The 18,923-nt window shown below is 36.9% G+C and overlaps 1 protein-coding gene across 1 annotated transcript in view; it reads left to right on the top strand.

Annotated features, from left to right (window-relative positions):
- The window catches only part of TNNI3K (TNNI3 interacting kinase), a 342,552-nt gene that overhangs the window by 223,177 nt on the left and 100,452 nt on the right, over positions 1-18,923 (top strand). The window contains exons 20-21 of the mRNA XM_054482207.2: positions 16,405-16,457; positions 16,777-16,829. Of these exons, the coding sequence (XP_054338182.1) occupies positions 16,405-16,457; positions 16,777-16,829 (106 nt within the window). The remainder of the gene's footprint in view (positions 1-16,404; positions 16,458-16,776; positions 16,830-18,923) is intronic.

Here is an 18,923-nt window from a genome sequence, read left to right as displayed (position 1 = left end):
TAGTTCTCTGCTCTCAGGCAGAAAATTTGGATAACCTACACAGGATATTATCAAAGTAGCATAACAAATGAAAATTGCTGACAAAAGCTAAATATGCTTTCATTTATGCATTAAATACACGTCTCTGGGATGACTATGATGTTCCAGGAATCATGTTAAGTATAGAAATGATTAAGATACATATATATTGTATTCACAGATTTCATAATGTATTAAGAGGGTGTGATACAACATAAATGGCTATACATCAAAGAAGAAAATAATAAGTATCTGAGGAGAGAATACATTCAAATGGCATGGGTGTTACGAAGAGCAATAAGAGAAAAGACAAAATAATTTAGGGGAGACATGCACTTTGATTCCTTAGTATATAGATATGAAATGAATGAGTAAATAGATTTGGATGCATTTTTTATGCATTTGCAACTACAAGAGAGGTAGAAATCTGCGTAGTAAAAGCCAAAAATTAACTAGAAGAAGTTCTCCTATATTTGGAGGAGGAAAACTGCAAATAAATCATTTGCTATGTTTAAATTAATATATTTTAAAACTGCTGTTTGAAATTTAACATTTTAGAATTCACATAATTCATTCTAGGCACCTATTTGTTCAAAGAAAAGGAAGAAAAGAACAATGTAGGACTCTAGAAAGACTGCCAGAGGAAGGTACTGGGATTTGCTGCCATGCAGTGTCTTCCTTGAATTTCACTTTGCCTTTGAGGATAAGAACAGGGCTTGAGAAATACTTCAAAGAGGTTTTCTGGCCAGCTATGTTTTGCCAAGCTCTCACAGCTTTCTCAAAGCTTTCAAAATTATTAAATACCAACATACATCTCCTACATTTTTACTTTATCAGGAGAGAACACTGCAAGCAGCATCACAGCCTTCAGAATTCTTTATCATGTCATAAAGCAGCTGCATTCAAACTGCAATGCTTCCACTCAAGCCATAACAAGGCAACGTTGACATTAAGATGCAATGTTCTGCAGATGCCAGTTTTAGCAATAGCTATAATAAGTGTCAGAGAACATTATCACGTGGTAACTCTTTAAAGTTGGGAATGTGACTTTTATCAGTCTTTGAAACTAACTGATTTCAAATTTACATGCCACCTTAGATGGAAAAAAATGGCTGCTTCTTATCTATATTGTCAGGAATTTTAATTAGTTTTGTTCTTTTTCTTAGCTTAACCCATTTATGCTAGAGGTTGCAATTTTTTGAATTTTTGAATGAGTGAAAAATCAGACCTTGGCGATGATCTTGAGCAGTATGATATAAATAACTCCCACATGCTTAGCGTTCCAATAATGGAACACTAGGAATAAGTGCGTTTAAAAATATCTTTTCTCTATCCATAGTCAGCATCAGTTACTTATCTGCTTTTAGGTGGAAGAGCAATTACTGGAATTGTCTTGAGTCTTTATGAAGTTTAAAGGCTGTTCCTGATATTTGACAAACTCCAGAACACTGCCAGCATGAATAACGTTTACTGAATGTCCAGTGTGTAAAAATCAAAATCAAAACCTTACTGACTTCTAATTGCAAAGATTTAAAGAACAGAAAGGATGATTCATGTTTTAAAGGTGCTTACAGCCAAGTGGGGGTTCAGAAGTACACATAAGTGATGAATGATTACATTTATATAGTGCTTTGCAAATTACTAAGGTCTTATAGACTTATTGCTTAATCTTTACAGTAACCTGGCAAGGTAGCTCTTAGAGATAAGAGAAATTGAGGTAACATATTTAGAGATAAGCAATTTGAGGTAATTTTTTAAAAAAGAAAAGCTATTTATTGGTAGAGCTGTGGTAAAGTCTAAATCTTTTTTCTCTAAATTCACTGTTCTTTCTACACTATAATATGAATTAAATGCTGTAGGAATTTAAACCGGAAAGAAAGATAATTGTAAAATGAGAAAATGGTAGATACTTCACAAGGATGAGTGGCTTAGCTTGATTGCTAAGGATGAGAGGACTGACATCACCTGAATATCTGGCAGGAGTAAAGACATAAGCCATTCTGTGTCATTGAGGAAGGGGATGTGCTGGGCCTTCTCAGGCCCACTGTGTAGCATACCACCCTCAGCACTCTTAACATGGAATGGCCTCCTGGTCACCAAACTCCCAGGTTTTCAACTTTCTGAATGCATTTTTCCAAGTTGGTTAAAATTTGAAAAACTCACACGCAAGTTAGGGAGGAAAGAAGAGCCCTGGATTGCTTTTATTATTATTATTATTATTTATTTATTTATTTTAATGTTTTTCAGCACAATTGCTTCTTTTTAGAAACCTACTCATCGTAATAAAGGGCATTTTAAATTGAGGAGATAAATATGTACTCCCTCACAGCCTTTAGAGCCGTAATGTGCTAATACCTTCTACAAGAGTTAATGTCTTAAGGTGATTTCTACCTAAGGTTATGTATTCTTTTTCTCACTATTTAAGATTGTTCACACATCCCCTTTACCTGAAATAAAGTGAAGGTATATGTGTATTTTTTATCACTCTGTGAGGAATATCTCATTTGATTTTTTTATTTATATCCTATTAGAAAGCAACCAATTAATTCTCCAATGCAGGTATTTTATTTCCATTATTTATTTCTTTATTGAGAAAACACTATATGTCAGGTTTATGCTAGATGATTTTTCCCACAAGTGTTATTTAATTTCATCTTCATTAAAAATCTCACATTGCTAAAGAAGAGAAATGTGAAGCTCAGTCAATTAATTTCTTCCCCCAGATCACTCAGCGAACTAAATGGCAGAGCTGATATTTGAACCCAAGTCTCCACTTCACAGTCCCTTACTCATTCCACATTCCACAAGAGCTCTCTAACCAAACTTCAAGTGCCTGAGTTTAGGGCCACTTCAACTCATCATCTGCTGGAGACCAGCCACTGAAATTAATGTTTGCATTTGTTTTATTGACTATACAGGGTATGTGGGTAATCTTTATAAGATTCTTGTTTCTATTACCATGGAGTTAAATAGAACAGCTATACATAAATCAAGACAAAAAAAAAACCACTAAATTCTTTAGGAACAAAATGTTCTGCAGCAGGGATAAAGCACAGAATACAAAGTATCCGCAATGTGCTGGATAGCTCGTAGACATCTTTAGAATACTAATCATATGTCACTTCCATGATGCATACAAAGTCTCAGCAGCTATTGGTAAACTTGGATAAAATCACTGGGTAACTTTCGACTTTGTCTCAGTTGGTGGATTCATGAGTAACCTGATCACATAAAGACATCATCATGAAATATGCATAGGGTTGAACTGTTTAGTCACACATCACATTTTCTATTAACACATTCTCATTAGATTTTCTAAACATTATCAGGGTAATTCATCCTTTCATGCTTCAGCTTATCTCCTCCTTCAGATGCCACAGGCCACTTCCACCACCACTGCCCCTCCCAGCCCTCCCACAGGTACACACCTCACCTCTCCCCTTCATGTGGCCCCTCTTTCTTTTGTCTCTCCATGTTCCAGACTTTTCCTTAATCATCACTTTTTGTGCCCTTTGTTGCACATACTTTCTGTAGCTTATAGACTGCACTCTTCTAACACTCATTCTCCTTACTTCCACTAAAAACAATATTCAAAACAGATGTTCCCAAATTAATTCAACAAATTAGAAATCTAGGCCATACTTTCTAATTTAACTTTACTTAAATCATTCTGTGTGACCCTGTCAAAGCATATGTGGAGGAAAGTAAATGAATTTAGAAACCAGCAAAATGTGGATTCTAATCATAATTCTGACACTTTATCAAATGTGTGACCTTATACCTCAGTTGTAAAGATGAAATATTAATATTACCATATAAGGTTACTATGGAGACTAAATGAGATGAGGAATTCAAAATATCTCACTGTGTTACCATACTGCAGTCACTTAACCTTTCTTTGATTACATTTCTTCCTATAGTTTAACTGTTTAGTCACACATCACATATTCTCCTTACACGTTCTCATTAGATTTTCTAAACACTATCAGAGTCATTCATCCTTTCATGCTTCAGCTTATCTCCTCTTTCTTCATATGTAAAATTGCATAATAATTATATATCTCATTGGGTTGTGTGAATATTAAACTGGTTAACATATGTTGCTTACGACTATGCCCAGCACAGAGTAATACTTATCATTATAATTACTTAATACCTAACATCATGTCTACCATTGAAAGGAGAGCTCCTGTAGTTCTACAAATGAGATATTAGAATACAAAGTCTTAGATTATTGATTTGTCTAGTGGAGATAAGTGCACACTATCAAATTGAGTAATACCTAAAAAGCATAATGGACACATTAGAATAGATTTGAAAATAGAATTGTTAGGACATGGTGACATTTTACAAGGGGGCTGAGAAAGAGGGAGGAATCAAGAATGGCCCCCAGTTTTCATCTGGGTAACTAAATTCATGGTGATGTCCTTCACTAAGAGAAAAGAAACAAGCTTTGGTTGAGAAGAAGGAGGGCTCAAAGGCATTATGTGGTGTAATATAAAGCCTAAAAGGATTCCATTGGATTTAACCACACAATAGTTTACATTGAAAAGGTTTATTGGAGTGGTAAAGACAAAATGAGACTGTAGTGGATTGAAGAGGGGATGGTCAGTGAAGATGTAGAAGCAGAAAACCCTTTAAGAATATTGATTATAAAGAAGAGAGAAATAGAGGCTGGACACAGAGGCTTGCACCTGTTATCCAAGCACTTTGGGAGGCCAAGGTGGGTGGACCACTTGAGGTCAGGAGTTTGAGACCAGCCTGGCCAGCATGGTGAAACCCCATCTCTAATAAAGATATAAAAATTAACCAGGCATGGTGGCAAGCACCTGAAATCCCCACTTCCTGAGAGGCTGAGGCAAGAGAATCACTTGAACCCAGGAGGTGGAGGCTGCAATGAGTTGAGAGATCTTGCCACTGCACTCCAGCCTGGGTGACAGAGGGAGTCCATCTCAAAAAAAAAAAAAAAAAAAAAAAAGAAGAGAGACATAGAATGTTTCTTAGAAGGTTACTTTGAAGAGTCAAGATGTAACATCAGTAACTATATTGATTATTCACAACCATAGTGTTTCTTGAGCTGCTATAATTTGCTCAGATCATAGGAGACAAATGATACAAAGTGGCTTAAGAATAGTTTTAATCTACCTGGAGAAATATGAGATATGTGCAAAGAGAAAAAAAGTAGTAAGAAGAGAGAACATATACTAAGTGCCAAATGTATGGAACTGAAAATAGTTATAACCATTTAGTCTCAATTGGTGCAGGCTAGAATATTTGGGTAAAGATTCAAACAGCAGGCAAGACAAGCTTGTTTTAAAATAAGGACGAGGAACACGTTGGTCAGGAAGGGCATGAGGCAGAAGTCATTGGTGTGAGTAGAGCTTCAGCCAGAGGGGCCTGGCTTATGCATGGCGGTCAATGATTAGAGGGATAAAGTGAAGAGTGTTTATTCAGCTCATTTCCTCATCTTTACTGGAAAGGTGAGTTTATTGGAAAACTGTGTCCTGCACAATATCCAGCAATGTAGTAAAAGCCAAATAAATATTTCATAAATATTTATTGAGTAAATGTTGAATATATAGAAAACGTATAGATAAGAATTTTCCTGGAGTAACACTAAAAGGGAAAAATTAAGGTTTGAAGTCTCAGTAAGTTTATTTTGAGTCACAAATTGGATATTTATAAAAAATATGAAACAACAATTTGGTCTGATAACTAACGAATTCAATTCTAGGGAAAGTTACTGCTAAATATAACCACCACATAAAATTCTCCCATTCTTCTCATTCTTTCTTGCTCTTTACTCCTCTAGTGTCAGGAATACATTTTAATTCAGTATGAGTTTGTTGGTTATCAATAACTCCCCTGGCATGGTTCTTGCTTCGGTGGAGCTTCTAACCTTATTGGAAACAAATGCTAGGAAAGCCGGGATGAGAAGAAATAATCGAACAGGGTCCTGAAATATGGGGATATTTATTTAGAGAAAAAGTTGGAAGTAAATTCAAACTTGGAGGAGACACCATGAACAAAGGGAAGGAGAGAAGCAAGAATGAGCTGGAGGGTATTCTGGGGACAGTCACACAGCATTGACAAAGGGTTAGAGCTAAAATAGCCCTAAACCATCATGGTTGATAACTTACATTCCTGTGACTAATACTTCTAGCTCACAGGGATAGACTGTCTGGTGTCTTGAAAAAAATAAACAGCTTCCCTTCTCAGCAACTGAAGAGACGCTGAATGGTTCAGTGAATTTAAAAAAAAAATAGATATGTTCATTTCTTGTGAATTTTCAAAGTGTCCTTGATGGAAGGCATATGAGACTAAGTACGTTTTTAACCTGCCCTTTTGCAGAGACATGGGCATTTAGTTTCCCTGTGTTCGCTAAGGGGAGATGGAGATACCATAGTAAAAGCCATAGTTTCAGATTAGTCCAGTAGATAAAAGCAGTTTCCTTTCCTGAGTTACCAACAAATCCCCACTTTGCGAGGAGCTGCAAACAAATGCCCCTGAAGTCATACTTTTTAAAACAACATTTGTGGCTCCTTCTGAGAGGTTAGAAGACAACACTCCTTAGAGATCAAGCTCTGCAGGAGCAAAACCTCTGCTCGTCAGAGATAGAGCTGCCCAAGTCTGAGGCTTCTCTTCTTAATACAGAAAACCTCGTTTGTTGATAAAGCCCAGCTCTCCTCACAGCTGTTATTTTTAAGCTCAGCCCTCATCTGCTTGACACATGTACAACTACGCCAGGGTCTTCTAACAGGAAACTTGGCACACAAAATGTCAATGGCATCTCTTTTTTTCTGTCTCACTCATCTTTCGTATAGTTCTTCCTTTATTTTCTCCTCTCCCTGGCCTTGTTTTGTTTCCCTTACTTCCCCATTAGTGTCTGGGATTTAATTTTAACATGCAGAGATGGACAGTATTAACAGACCTTTTATGTCTGGATGTTGAATAGGTGCTCAGAAGGTCCCTGGCACATTGCCAGAGAGTTATTCTTGAATCTCGTTTCTTAAACGTGAGTGAGAAGAATCCGGTGACACTTTTGTGCAAATAGATACCCTGTAGTTAGTGCCTTTAGCATCTGTATCTCCACATTTCACATAGGCTGGAGACATGCTTAGATCCTCAGTTCAGGGAAAAAAGAGTGAGTAATATAGGAAAAAGAATAGTTGTTAGTCAAATGATTCATTAGGTGGCCTTGGGAGGAAAAACAGCTCCTCCTTTATAGAATAAGGGATCATTTAATGATCTTTTCCTTTCAATTCTAAAATATTGCTTGCTGTATCTCCTTTGTTCTGTCTGCTACATTTCTGCTATGTAGATTTTCATATTGTTTTCCTGCCAGTCCTTTGTTTTGGAAGACTTGTGTTTGCTCATCACATGTAAATGTCCAGTGCATTTCAGGGCTTATGTACAGAGTAGGGATTGCATAGGGACTTTATAGTTTTTAGTATATTCAAAACTGAATATTCAGAAAGGTGGCTAGGAAGCAGTATTTAGGTAATAGTTAAAGAGCAAAAGTTGGAAACATTTTTTATTTTTTTTGGCTTGATGACTTTATTTTAGTAATCAGACTAGCTAATTATTACCTTTTCATACTTAAATGTCACATATCTTTTGCCATCTTCTTTATTCTCTGAGGTTTTGACTATATGCTTTATGGGAAAAAAATATCCCACATTGTTCGCCTGTGACCACCAAATCCAAGTTTCACAACCAATTGTTGGAAGTCAAAAACCTCTGTTCATCCACGGTACCAATGCACTAGAGAAATGTTAGTCCCTATGAAGAAAAATTGCCAATTTTGTTCCAATATACTTCCTCCCTTTCTCAATTTTAAATTTAAAAAAACAAATTATATATAATGAATGCATAGCTGTCATCTCCTGTGTTGTTACCTTGATCGTCACTTCAGCATTCAAAAATGTTACATTTTGCAGTTTGCATACCTAAGATTCTTCATATTATACCATGTTAAGATGAATGAGAAATGACTGTAACCATACATAGAAATGAAAATTATACTTGCTTGTTCATTCTAGAGCACTTGCTCATAGAAACCTCAGAATCAATAGCATGCATGTATGTGGTTAGATTTATTTAGTCATTATCACTCTTCCACTTGCTTTTTATGGTGCTGAGCAAATAGTAAATGAAGAGTATGAGTTTTTTTTTTTTCACATTACCCTCAATAAATGGGTTTAACCACAATACAAATCTTACAATCCACCTCTTCAATCCCACTGGCAATGGGACAAATCCACTAGCTTTAGAGGTAAGCCTTCCAATATACTTCTACTGACAGATTGAAGTTTGTTTTAGGAAAAATCAAGGTTGTACAATCCTTTGCATTTATTGGAGTTTTCAGTTTCCATGGTTTCCAAGAGTTCACTGAAATTAGGTTTTCCGTGTTTAGAAGTCATGATAGGGGCTTTGGTAAATTCCTTTTCTCTAACCTAGATTACGTTTAAGATCTGTGTATTGCTGTTCCTGGATGAGTATTGGGAGCTATTGAACGGTCAACACAGCTCTTCACCTGCATGCCTCCTCTACAGAACCAAGGGTATATACGAGGAATTTCAAGGCAATCTGTATGAAGTCAAACTAGGGTTGTTTTCTGGCATCATGAAATAATAAAATTACAGTTTGTATTTGTAGTGAAGAACTGCCTTCAAAGGGATTAATAGTGAAGCCTACACTTGAGGTTCTCTGGCCTTTGGTAAGGAGGGGAGTGCCCTGATAAAATAACGTCTGAAAAACAGACTTCCATAGGCTTCATTTAACTTGAAGAAAATTCTTCTGGACATGGTAGGAGTCCTGAAGTAGTTTATGTTAGGCCCCAAGGTACACGGAGGTGTCAAGAATGTAGGATGAAGTGGCCTGAAGCAGGGGCTCACGCCTGTAATCCCAGTGCTCTGAGAGGCCAAGGAGAGAGGATTGCATGAGGGCAGGAGTTCAAGACCAGCCTGGGTAACGTATTGAGACCTCATTTCTGCAAAATGTTCAAAAATTAGCCAAACATGGTGGTGTGTGCCTGTAGTCCTTGCTACTCAGGAGGCTGAGGTGGGAGGATTGGTTGAGCCCAGGAGTTCGAGGTTACAGTGAGCCATGATCATACCACTGCATCCCAGCACTCCAGCCTGGGCAACAGAGTGAGACCCTGTCTCTGAGAAAACAGAATGTCTGGTGAGGCTTTATTTGGCTATGAACTTAAAGTATGTGATTTCTCATGTTACTGTACAATTGTTATTATGTTTCTATCTGCAGCCCAAATTGTGAAACAGCCCCAGGTAGTTCCTGACAGTCCAGTTACCACATAATATACATGAATAAGGAGCTAATCTCCCCGAGCCCAAACGTACTGTCTCTGTTATCCTGGGGCTCAAAACCAGGACCTCCAGCAGTTATCCTCAAGAAGATAATGACTTTATGATCAATAGTTGTTACCTAGCTATGTAAGAAGCAGAGATCAGATAAGTAGGTAGATAGATAGATAGATAGATAGATAGATAGATAGATGATAGATAAACAGATAGACTCAAATAAGAAAAAGACCAAAATAGGAAGCATATGAGACTATATTTGCAACTACAAGGAGCAGATCTAGATGACTTGGAAGAGTTTTTTAGGAAAGGGTGCAAAGATCCAAAGTAAGTGGATGTGAATTGCACCTCAAGGGTCTAATCAGCTCCTTGAAACAAATTGGAATCAGTTCAGTGTATGGGAGTCTTATGTTCAGGTATCCCACTGAGTTTGGCAGTGGCAGCTGCCAAAAGTTCATGAGGGGTTTTCAAGGAAGACTCAAGAGAAGAGAAAAATGTAGTTGCCTATGCTGAAGGTCACCAAGGTGAGACTCCCCAGAAAGGCCTGTGGCAGGAAGAGAGTCCTGAGCCATCACATAGTTCTAAGGGCAAAATATGGCAGCCAGCAGATCGGAAGACCAGGACTCCTTAGCATCAGGTTTGAATGATTGCCTGTCAGGCAGATGTGTTTGTAAACTAATGACTTTCACAGTGTGATGAGATTGAAAATGAAGCCTAATTGCTTCCACTGATTTAACCCTTGGAATGCTTCCAGGCATGCCGATAGCCATGTGTCTTTAATCATGTGAGTTAATCACCTTCAGGGATACATCAGAAAACAGTGGCTTATAGGAAGCCTCGGAAGGATTGCAGTTGTGTTATTAAGCCTACACTTCTGGGGGCTGTCATCTCTTCAAATAAGGACACTGAGAGGTTGGCCATGGTGCCCTTACACTAGTTTTTGTTAGTAACAACTGACACAGGCAATTACATGGCTCTGTAATTCAGAAAAAATGAATTAATATTTATGAATTTTTAAGTGACTTAAAAGAACTCCTAATGGTAGCGGAGTGAAAGTAGCAAGTCACCTTGATCCTTCTAAGGCCACCATGAACTTCAGTCCAGCTCTGGAAGAAAATCGGAATTGGAAAATGGTCTAATAATCAGGCCAGTCTGATTAATAGTGACAATTAGTATTGGACTACAGTACATAACCAACTGATTATGAATCATTCGAGCACTTTAGGTAAATTTTCAATACAGGCAATTAAAATGAAAAGACTCATGATCCTTACATAATGACTTCATTAAATTAATTCAATTCTGAGGTTGGGGAAAATTTTCTTTTGTAGAAAGGAACCAGCAGAATTTAACTTCCATTCACTTTTGGTTAAAAGAAATCTGGAGAAAACATTTATAAGATTTAAACACAACACACACACATATGCACATACCACTTTGCAAACAGCTTATTCATGTCTGAATGTGAACCGTGTTACTGAGGAAGAAAGAACTGAAGGTCAGAGCGTGGATTCTATCCACATCGTTTATTTGGATGAAGTAAATCTTGCCCTCAGTTATATTTTGTATTCCACTAAGTGCATGCATTGTTAAGGTTAAAAGAATATTATTGTGGAGTAATCTGTGAAAGACAGACACTTCAAAGAGATAAATACTCACTTCTGTTACATAAACAATTGACTCAAATCATTTGCTTCATGGTAAAAGACAAAGCTAGAGCCAAATCCAAATACTGTGGTATCAGTGCAGTCAGGGGAACAAAGATTCCCTTAAGTGAAACACCCTCATTCAATCAAAGCAGAAATAGTTTTGGAGAATTAGACAATAAGAGTGGAAGGAGAAAAGACTCTCTAGTACTAAGAGTGACTTGAAATATTCCACAGTAAAGTCTGTCTCTATTGTGAGTTTTGAGTCAGAAAGTCACTTTGCTTCCAAGATTCATTACTTAATACCTAATGTATACAACTTTACGTTTACGAAAGTGCATTTGCACTTAATTAGGACAGACATGCTGTAAGCTAGGTATTATGTGTATTAATAATAGTTAATACTTATTCAGCAGTTCAGAATTTGCCAAATTCCATCTATCTCTTTTTCATTTTCTTCATTCCTCTTACAGTTTTTGGAGATGAGAAAAAGAGTCTCAAAAAGTTAAAGTATTATAATTTGGCCAAAATCACAGGACTAGTAATAGCAAAAACTAGGTATTAAGCAGTCTTCTGACTATAGGTCCTCTTTCTATGTAGTACCTCCTGTTCCTCATATTTCTTAAGACTATTTTTTTCTACTTGGTTTACTTGGTTAATGATCTTTTTTATAATAAATTCTTACATTCACTATATTATTTTCTAGGTATCTCAGAATGAAAACCACTTTAAATTTTAGATTATGTACCTTGATCTTTCTTTCAGTTTGCATTTCATTCCCAAGCAGACCACACTCTCTTTCTGAAGGCATACACTGCAATTTCTAGCACAGAACTTAGCCTTTGCAGCAGAGATAGTAAACTGAGTCAGTAATTGGTTGAGCTAGAACTTCAGCCCAAGTCCTAACATCTGGGGCAAGGAGCCGAGGAGACTAAGGAGCAAGAGATGAAAAGAGATCAATTACAGTAAAATGTAGAGATTTGTTCAGATCTCCAGATTAGTAAATGCGCCTCTAGCATATCGTATCTCCTATAAAGCAGGGTGATCAAAAGGAGCAATAAAGCCTTCTGAGCTGCTGACATGGCAAGGTTGGCTGGGCGCGCTCATGAACTAAGTAACTTGCTTCTGAACTTAAGCCTCACTTGACACAACAAAATTGCAAGCTAGCAAACAGCATGGAGTATAGAAATCACACTTATTTAGATGAAATCAAAATGTTAAACACAGAAATGCTAAAAATTACTCTAAGCATAAAGGACTAGTTGACTTCTATCTACTTAAATTCCTTTAATGGTCTTTACCAAACTCGTTTTTATCTAAAAAGCATTCCTCAGTGATTCTTCACCCTTGAAGATGCTTCTGGAGAGTTTAAGATGCAAGTCTGTGTATGTGTGTGTGTGTGTGTGTGCGCACACATGCATATGCACAGCTTATGTGTACGTGTTTGTATATTATAGTATAAGTTAACCATTTTCCTTGACCCCAAAGGTAAGGGCTGAGGCACTAGCTCAACTGACAGGTTTGCTCATCTGTCAAATCAAATCAAATTTTGCTGATTTGTCAGATTCAAATCAGAAGGATCTGACTCATGGGGCTATTTCCACGAATGTTACAATGCTCATGAATATACTCTGCAATATCATATATAACAGAAGACTGCCTTTCTCTCTCAAGATTTTATAGAAGAGCAAATGGATGTAAATAAACCTCTTGGGTGGTCTTTTGAAGGAAAAGAAGTCTGAGAATTCCCATCACCCTTCTATTTCTCTCTTCTGATCCTGATGATTGTCTCCCTGGTGTTGACACTCTTCATGTGCCTGGCTTACTTCCCAGGTCAAATTGCACTTTCCTTGTTTGCAGTGATTATGTTTCCTTAACCTACATTTCTTTAAAGAGCCTATGACATAGCATCCAATCTCTTGAAGGGAGGAAAGGTAGTCTTTGCCTGCTTTACCTTGGTGGAACAGAGGTATATTAGGTTTATTTCTAATTAGCTTATTGATTTCAGTCTCATTACCTTACAGTAACATATTCAAAACAGGTATTTTGGGCACTAGCTGGTAGGCCTGACTTAACCCAAACAAGATTTCAGGAATTTCTTTCCAGACATCTAATTATAGCAGTCCTGAATCCTCCTTTGGGTATGGTTGGTGTGAGAGTCAGCTTCTCCTAAAACAGGAAAGTTTTGGAGACTGAATCCTGGCTCTACCTCTTCCCAGCTATGATACAGGACACTGATTTCACCTCTCTAGCCTCAATTATCCATCTGTAAAATAGGTATGCTAACACCATCTCCATAGTGGCTCCATGAGGAATGGGAAAATGTTGAAAACACTGGTGCCGGCTCACAGGAGACCCTCACTCAATATTTACCCCCTTCTCTCTGCACTGCCACCATCTCTGTCACTACTCCCACATTCCCACAATCTTTACACTGCTCCGGACTTGTAGTTCACGACATCTCTCAGTAATAAACTCTTGAACTCGCCTTTAATAATAATTGTACCATTTCTGTTGTCCTAGCTGGCTTCAGCTCCAAGCTCTTCTCCTTCCCTGGTATCCTCAAACCTGACATTGCTGACCCTTCACACAACCTCCCTGATTTTAGAGGCTTTGACTCTGGGTGTGATGCCCACTGAAGCTATGTCACTGTGACTGATTAGTACAGGTTCTGTCAGCTTCAACCCTGCCTGCCCCTCTTCATGAATTTCACTCCATATAGGAAGCACGGCTTACTTCAAAGTGGAAAAAATGAGTGAAAGAATCTTGGAGATGGTATTACAATTTAGTTTTCATTATTACTGAGTGGTTAGAGAAGGAGTGGACAAATCCAAGACTATCTTGAAGTGAATAGAAATGTTCACTTTATTCTAGCACTTGCTAAGTTGCTCTCATTCTGCAAAGTCACTTTCATAGCATCCTTTTGACATTTAGACACATTTATTGCTATGAACTCTCATTGTCCTGTCTTCCTAAACTGTCACTGCATCCTTTGTTTTGTTTGACTTGTTACTGTTTTTTAAACATAAGAGTTCATTTGGAATGTGACCTCAATGTGATAAATGTTATAGTTGTTTATCAGGTGGGTCTAATCTTGCCAAGCATAACTCTGACTCAAGTTCCACAGACTCCCAAGTAAGCCACTATTTTATTCATAAAAGTTGCCAGGTTTTCTGGTTATATGGCTCTTTCTCACTGCGTATATTATTGCTTTGTAGTTAGAAGACCAAGCTAGAATTTTGGAGGTTATCTTTGTTTTTGTTGTTGTTGTTGTTGTTGTTGTCTTTTAGTCTCTAATATTTAAACTGCTCCCAGATAGGCTCCCAGATATAAACTGCTCTCAGATGTTTTGATAGATCCACTCTACTGCTTTCTTTTTTCTACTCTACCTTCGCACTTTAGTCATTTGGTAACTGCATTCTAAAATTATCCGGAAATACCAGTCTGTGATTTCAGAGCATTAAAATATATGCATAAAAACCTGTACTAGTGCCTTCTGACATCCTGCATCAAGTCCAGAATTGTTCTCTAATTTCAAATTCCCTAGCAATTCAACACCACTTTCACCCAAATATTCCCTCATTATTTTTTAGCATGCACTCTCTGATTTAGTAAGTACATTTTTAGTATAATTCCTATTGCATACTACACACACTCCCAACTCTTGTCCTTTGCCAAGATCTTTCCCCAATCTAGAATTCATTTCCCCTTTGTCTCTTCCAGCCTCATCTCCTTTACACTACTGTATAAATTCAGTCTTTGCCTGTCTTGTTCACCACTATATCCCAGTATACAGAAATTTTCCTGGCACATGATAAAGTCTCAGCACATATTTATATACTTATTAACTGTTCTGCAAAGCCCACTTCAAAGCTAATCCCTTTCTTAACCCACTCTGTCTAGTAGTATAGCGTGTAGATGCACTTTTCTTGTTGCATTTGAACTTCCAGAGTGCTCCTGGTGCTGTAGAGTTCTCTGATAGGACAGTCTCATTCTCATCATGTGTATTAATTAGTAATTTGTGGTTGAAGACATCATCTTGGAGGTCCCTGTTTCGTTTGACATCCTGGAATACTTCTACACTGCGCTGCTACAAGAAAAATGATTTTAACGTATTTTAGATTTTCTGTAATTTAAAAGAAGATTATTTATACTCCAAAGATAAAATCAGTAGCAATTACAAGAGAAGTTCAAAAGTAACTTTTTTATAAAGGTCAAGTCAAGGCGGGAAGGCAATTATATAAAGTGATTCAATATCATATTGGACTCACTCAAGATTAAGAAATAGTGGTATTTTTCTTGTTTTGACCAGGAAGCAATATTCCTAAGGATAAAGGAATATTATGTAATTTATTATAAAATAAATATAATATAGCCCATATGCACTAAAAAAATCCAGTGGCAATCTCCTAATACTGAAATGACTCATTTACAAGCCAAATGTAAAATGGGCATCAAAGACATATGGTAAGAAGTATTCAAAGACAATCTTGGACTATCATATACATGTCTGTAAGATAGTCCACAATTAAATTTACTAATTTTGGGGAAGAGTAAGCTCTCTTTGGACTATCTCAGTTTTGATTTACTTCTTTAAAAAGACAATCTTTTTTCTGCCCTTATTGAGGTATAATTAACAAATAAAAGTTATACATATGATGCACCAGGTGATGTGACATATGTATACATTGTGAAATGATTACCATAATCAGGCTAATTAACATATCTATCCACCTCATATGGCTACCTTTTTGTGTGTGTTGTGAGAACATTTAAGATCTACTCTGACACTCTTCTTAATCTAACTTGAATTCTTGGTCGAAGGGGGACTTTGGTGACCTTTATGCTATTCTCCTCAAAACCTTAAAAAGTGGTTTAGTTGGCATCATTTCACAGATCTCAAAACACTCCTTTGTGCTGAAATTGTATCTAGAATGAATTGATCATGGCATTTTCCATAGAGAATCCTTTTGCTACATTCATTTCAGGCCTTGTCTTGAACTGTCCTTGTGCCTAGGGTTCCAGCAAGCTGGTTCTCTTGCTCTGACTCTAATAGGGCCATGATGCTTTTCACTCTTTCCTTGTAACCACAATTGTGTTAGAAAATGAGCCTCAAGGAGCTGAAAAACTGATCTTGGCAGCTGATGGGTCTTTTTGACAAGTTTAGAGGGTTTGTCTAAAGTAGGAATTCTTTATACATTCAACATTAGATAAAGTATAAACATGATTACATTTTATAAATAGCTGTTTTGAATCAGCAAAACTAAAAAATTTTGATTTAGCCCTTTGAGGCCCATTTATTCTCTAGGGCAAACAAATGATGTCTATGGTCCTCTTCTTTGAGGGGCCAATTAGATTAGGACATAGCAAAGCTTACTCAAATGTCTACTTTTTTTTTTTTTTTTTTTTTTTTACAGTCACAATATTCTTCTCTATGAGGATGGACATGCTGTGGTGGCAGATTTTGGAGGTGAGATTTCCATGACTAATACTCCAAATGGCATCCTTTCTTACTTTGTTCCTAGTTAGCGCCTGATATTGTACCATGAAACTGAACACTGAACACTGACAGCTATCCTACCCTAAATCATTCAAATTTCAATGACCCTCCATTTTGAAACTCTGTCATTTATTTCTAGTTTTTCTTCTTTGTTATCTCCAGCCAAGAGAAGGGAAGTGGGAATTTGAATAAGACAGAAGTTCCTTGAGGTTTCAAAATTTTAACTGTGATCTTTGACCTTGGTTTTAAGATATTTCCTTTGACGTGATTTATTTTCTCTTTCCCTCAGAATCAAGATTTCTACAGTCTCTGGATGAAGACAACATGACAAAACAACCTGGGGTTTGCTGCTGCTTGTGTTTCCTATAATTATAAACCAATTAAAATGTGTAAACTTAGCATGAGAGGACGCAAGATGAGAGCAGTTTTAATTGGAAGAAATGTCATTGTCTCAGTGTCAGGATAATGGCTTATGTTTTTATTTTTAGTAAGCTGTCAAAATAACTACCTCAAGGCTCTACTAGAGAAATAGATGAGATATATATTTGGAAAACATTATGGATAAAATAATACAGAATATGTTTCAAATGTAACTGAAAAGAACGTGGTGGGCATGGATCTTTTCATATTTAGATCACCTAGCTACTTATAGTAAAGTTAACACTTAATAGGGAACTCACAATAAAATTAGTAGTTCATCAGCGTCTATTAACTATTCATCGTTCTCCACTTTAACATTGTAATGTAATAAGTGGTATATCCAAGTATTAATGCTTAAGTAAAATATAAATTATAATAACTGAAGCAAGGATAACTGTACTCAAAATGTCTGCAATTAAATTCATTACCTGCCCTCTCCTTCACTCTCCCCAATCCCTCCCCCTGAAAAGAAGTAGACTTCTCTTTCTGGACTACTTGTGATAACTAATTACCTAAGCCTGGAGTAATTTTTCATTCTTTCCCTTTCCTGCTTCTACTTACACTCAATCACCTTTTCTGGATGTCTCTTTCTTTTCTTCTTTAAGTTCATCTTAACCTCTTAAACCTCTCGTTTCCTTATGCTTCGGTTCAGATTCTCATCATTTCTTTTCTGGACTAGTATCGCAATAGTCTTCTAACTCCAGTCCTCTCTTCTTGTTCAGTCTTTGCAACATCAACTAAGTTCTCATTCCTATGGAGCTAATATTCTACTGGAAGGGGATAAATACTGGACAAATTAACAAAATATATCTCAGGCAGTGATGACTGTTATGAAGAAAAATAAAAGCAGAGTAAATGAATGGAGAGTGATGAGGACGTCATTTAGATAGGATGAAGGAAAAAGTTAACATTTAATAACAGGCCTGACATGGGAGTAATCTACATGGGGGGATAGCTATGCAGGTGGAGACAATAGTAAGTGCAGAGGTCCTGGGGCAGGAGAGTTCTTGGTGTGTTCAAAGCTAACATGGCTGGAGTAAGGTGAGCAAGGAGGAAAATGGCAGTTTATGAGGTAAGGGAGGTGGGAACAATAAGTAATCTTTTGGCAGGACACAAAGCTCATCCCAGACATGGGACACAGAGGCAACTAAATTAGTGGTCCTCAACCCTAGATGCACATTAAAATAAGTTTAGAAACTTTTTTTAAGCATAGTGCCTGAATCTGATCCCAGAAATTATGATTTTATTGGCCTAAGATTGATCTTGAGTCCCTGCATCTTTTAAAAATTCCCCCACATAATTCTAAAAAGCAGTTAGTTGAGACTGTCCAACTAAATAAACTTTTGTTGAATGTAATTAAATTGAATTTAACCAACAGCAAATAATATTAACTCTCTTATTCTAGCCGCATAGTCTTTAAGCACAGCACTAATAAATAAATTAGTGCTAATAAATAAATTAGTGCTGTGCTTAAAGACTATGCTGCTAGAATAAGAGAGTTAATTTGAAATTTATTTTGAAAGCTGTTTTGTTTCTCATTAGTTATGTGGCTTTATGTTTGTTATCTAATCACTCTATGACCCCTCCGTGCAAAAACGGGCATACTGTGTACCTGCTCCCACATATACAATGTTGTGACACAATGCATAATCTGCTATAAAAATGGAGGCTCTTTGGAATGTGGAAGCTCATGTAGAAGAAATGCATATGAGCACCATAATAAGAATAAAGATATTATTGGAAAGCTGTAACTATGCATGGTTTCAAAATAAGGTGGACATTTCAAAAGAATTAGCAGCCAACACTACACACAAGATTTTGGTTAAGAGTGATAAAAGAATAATGGTTTCCTGCGATGGACGTTTAAAAGTGTTTAGCAAAGTTTCTTAAGAAGATAAGGTGCCATGGGGATTTAGAACTGGGAGGGCGTGGCTCCTCTGTTTTGTCCTTGAGGAATCTGAGGTCCAGGAAACATGACACTTGCCCAGAGCTGTTCAGTAAGTGGTAGAGCCAGAA

Source organism: Pongo pygmaeus, chromosome 1, assembly GCF_028885625.2.
Source record: "Pongo pygmaeus isolate AG05252 chromosome 1, NHGRI_mPonPyg2-v2.0_pri, whole genome shotgun sequence".
NCBI classification, from domain to species: Eukaryota; Metazoa; Chordata; class Mammalia; order Primates; family Hominidae; genus Pongo; species Pongo pygmaeus.
The sequence above is the reverse complement of the archived record's forward strand: the minus strand, read 5'-3'. Positions and strand labels throughout refer to the sequence as shown.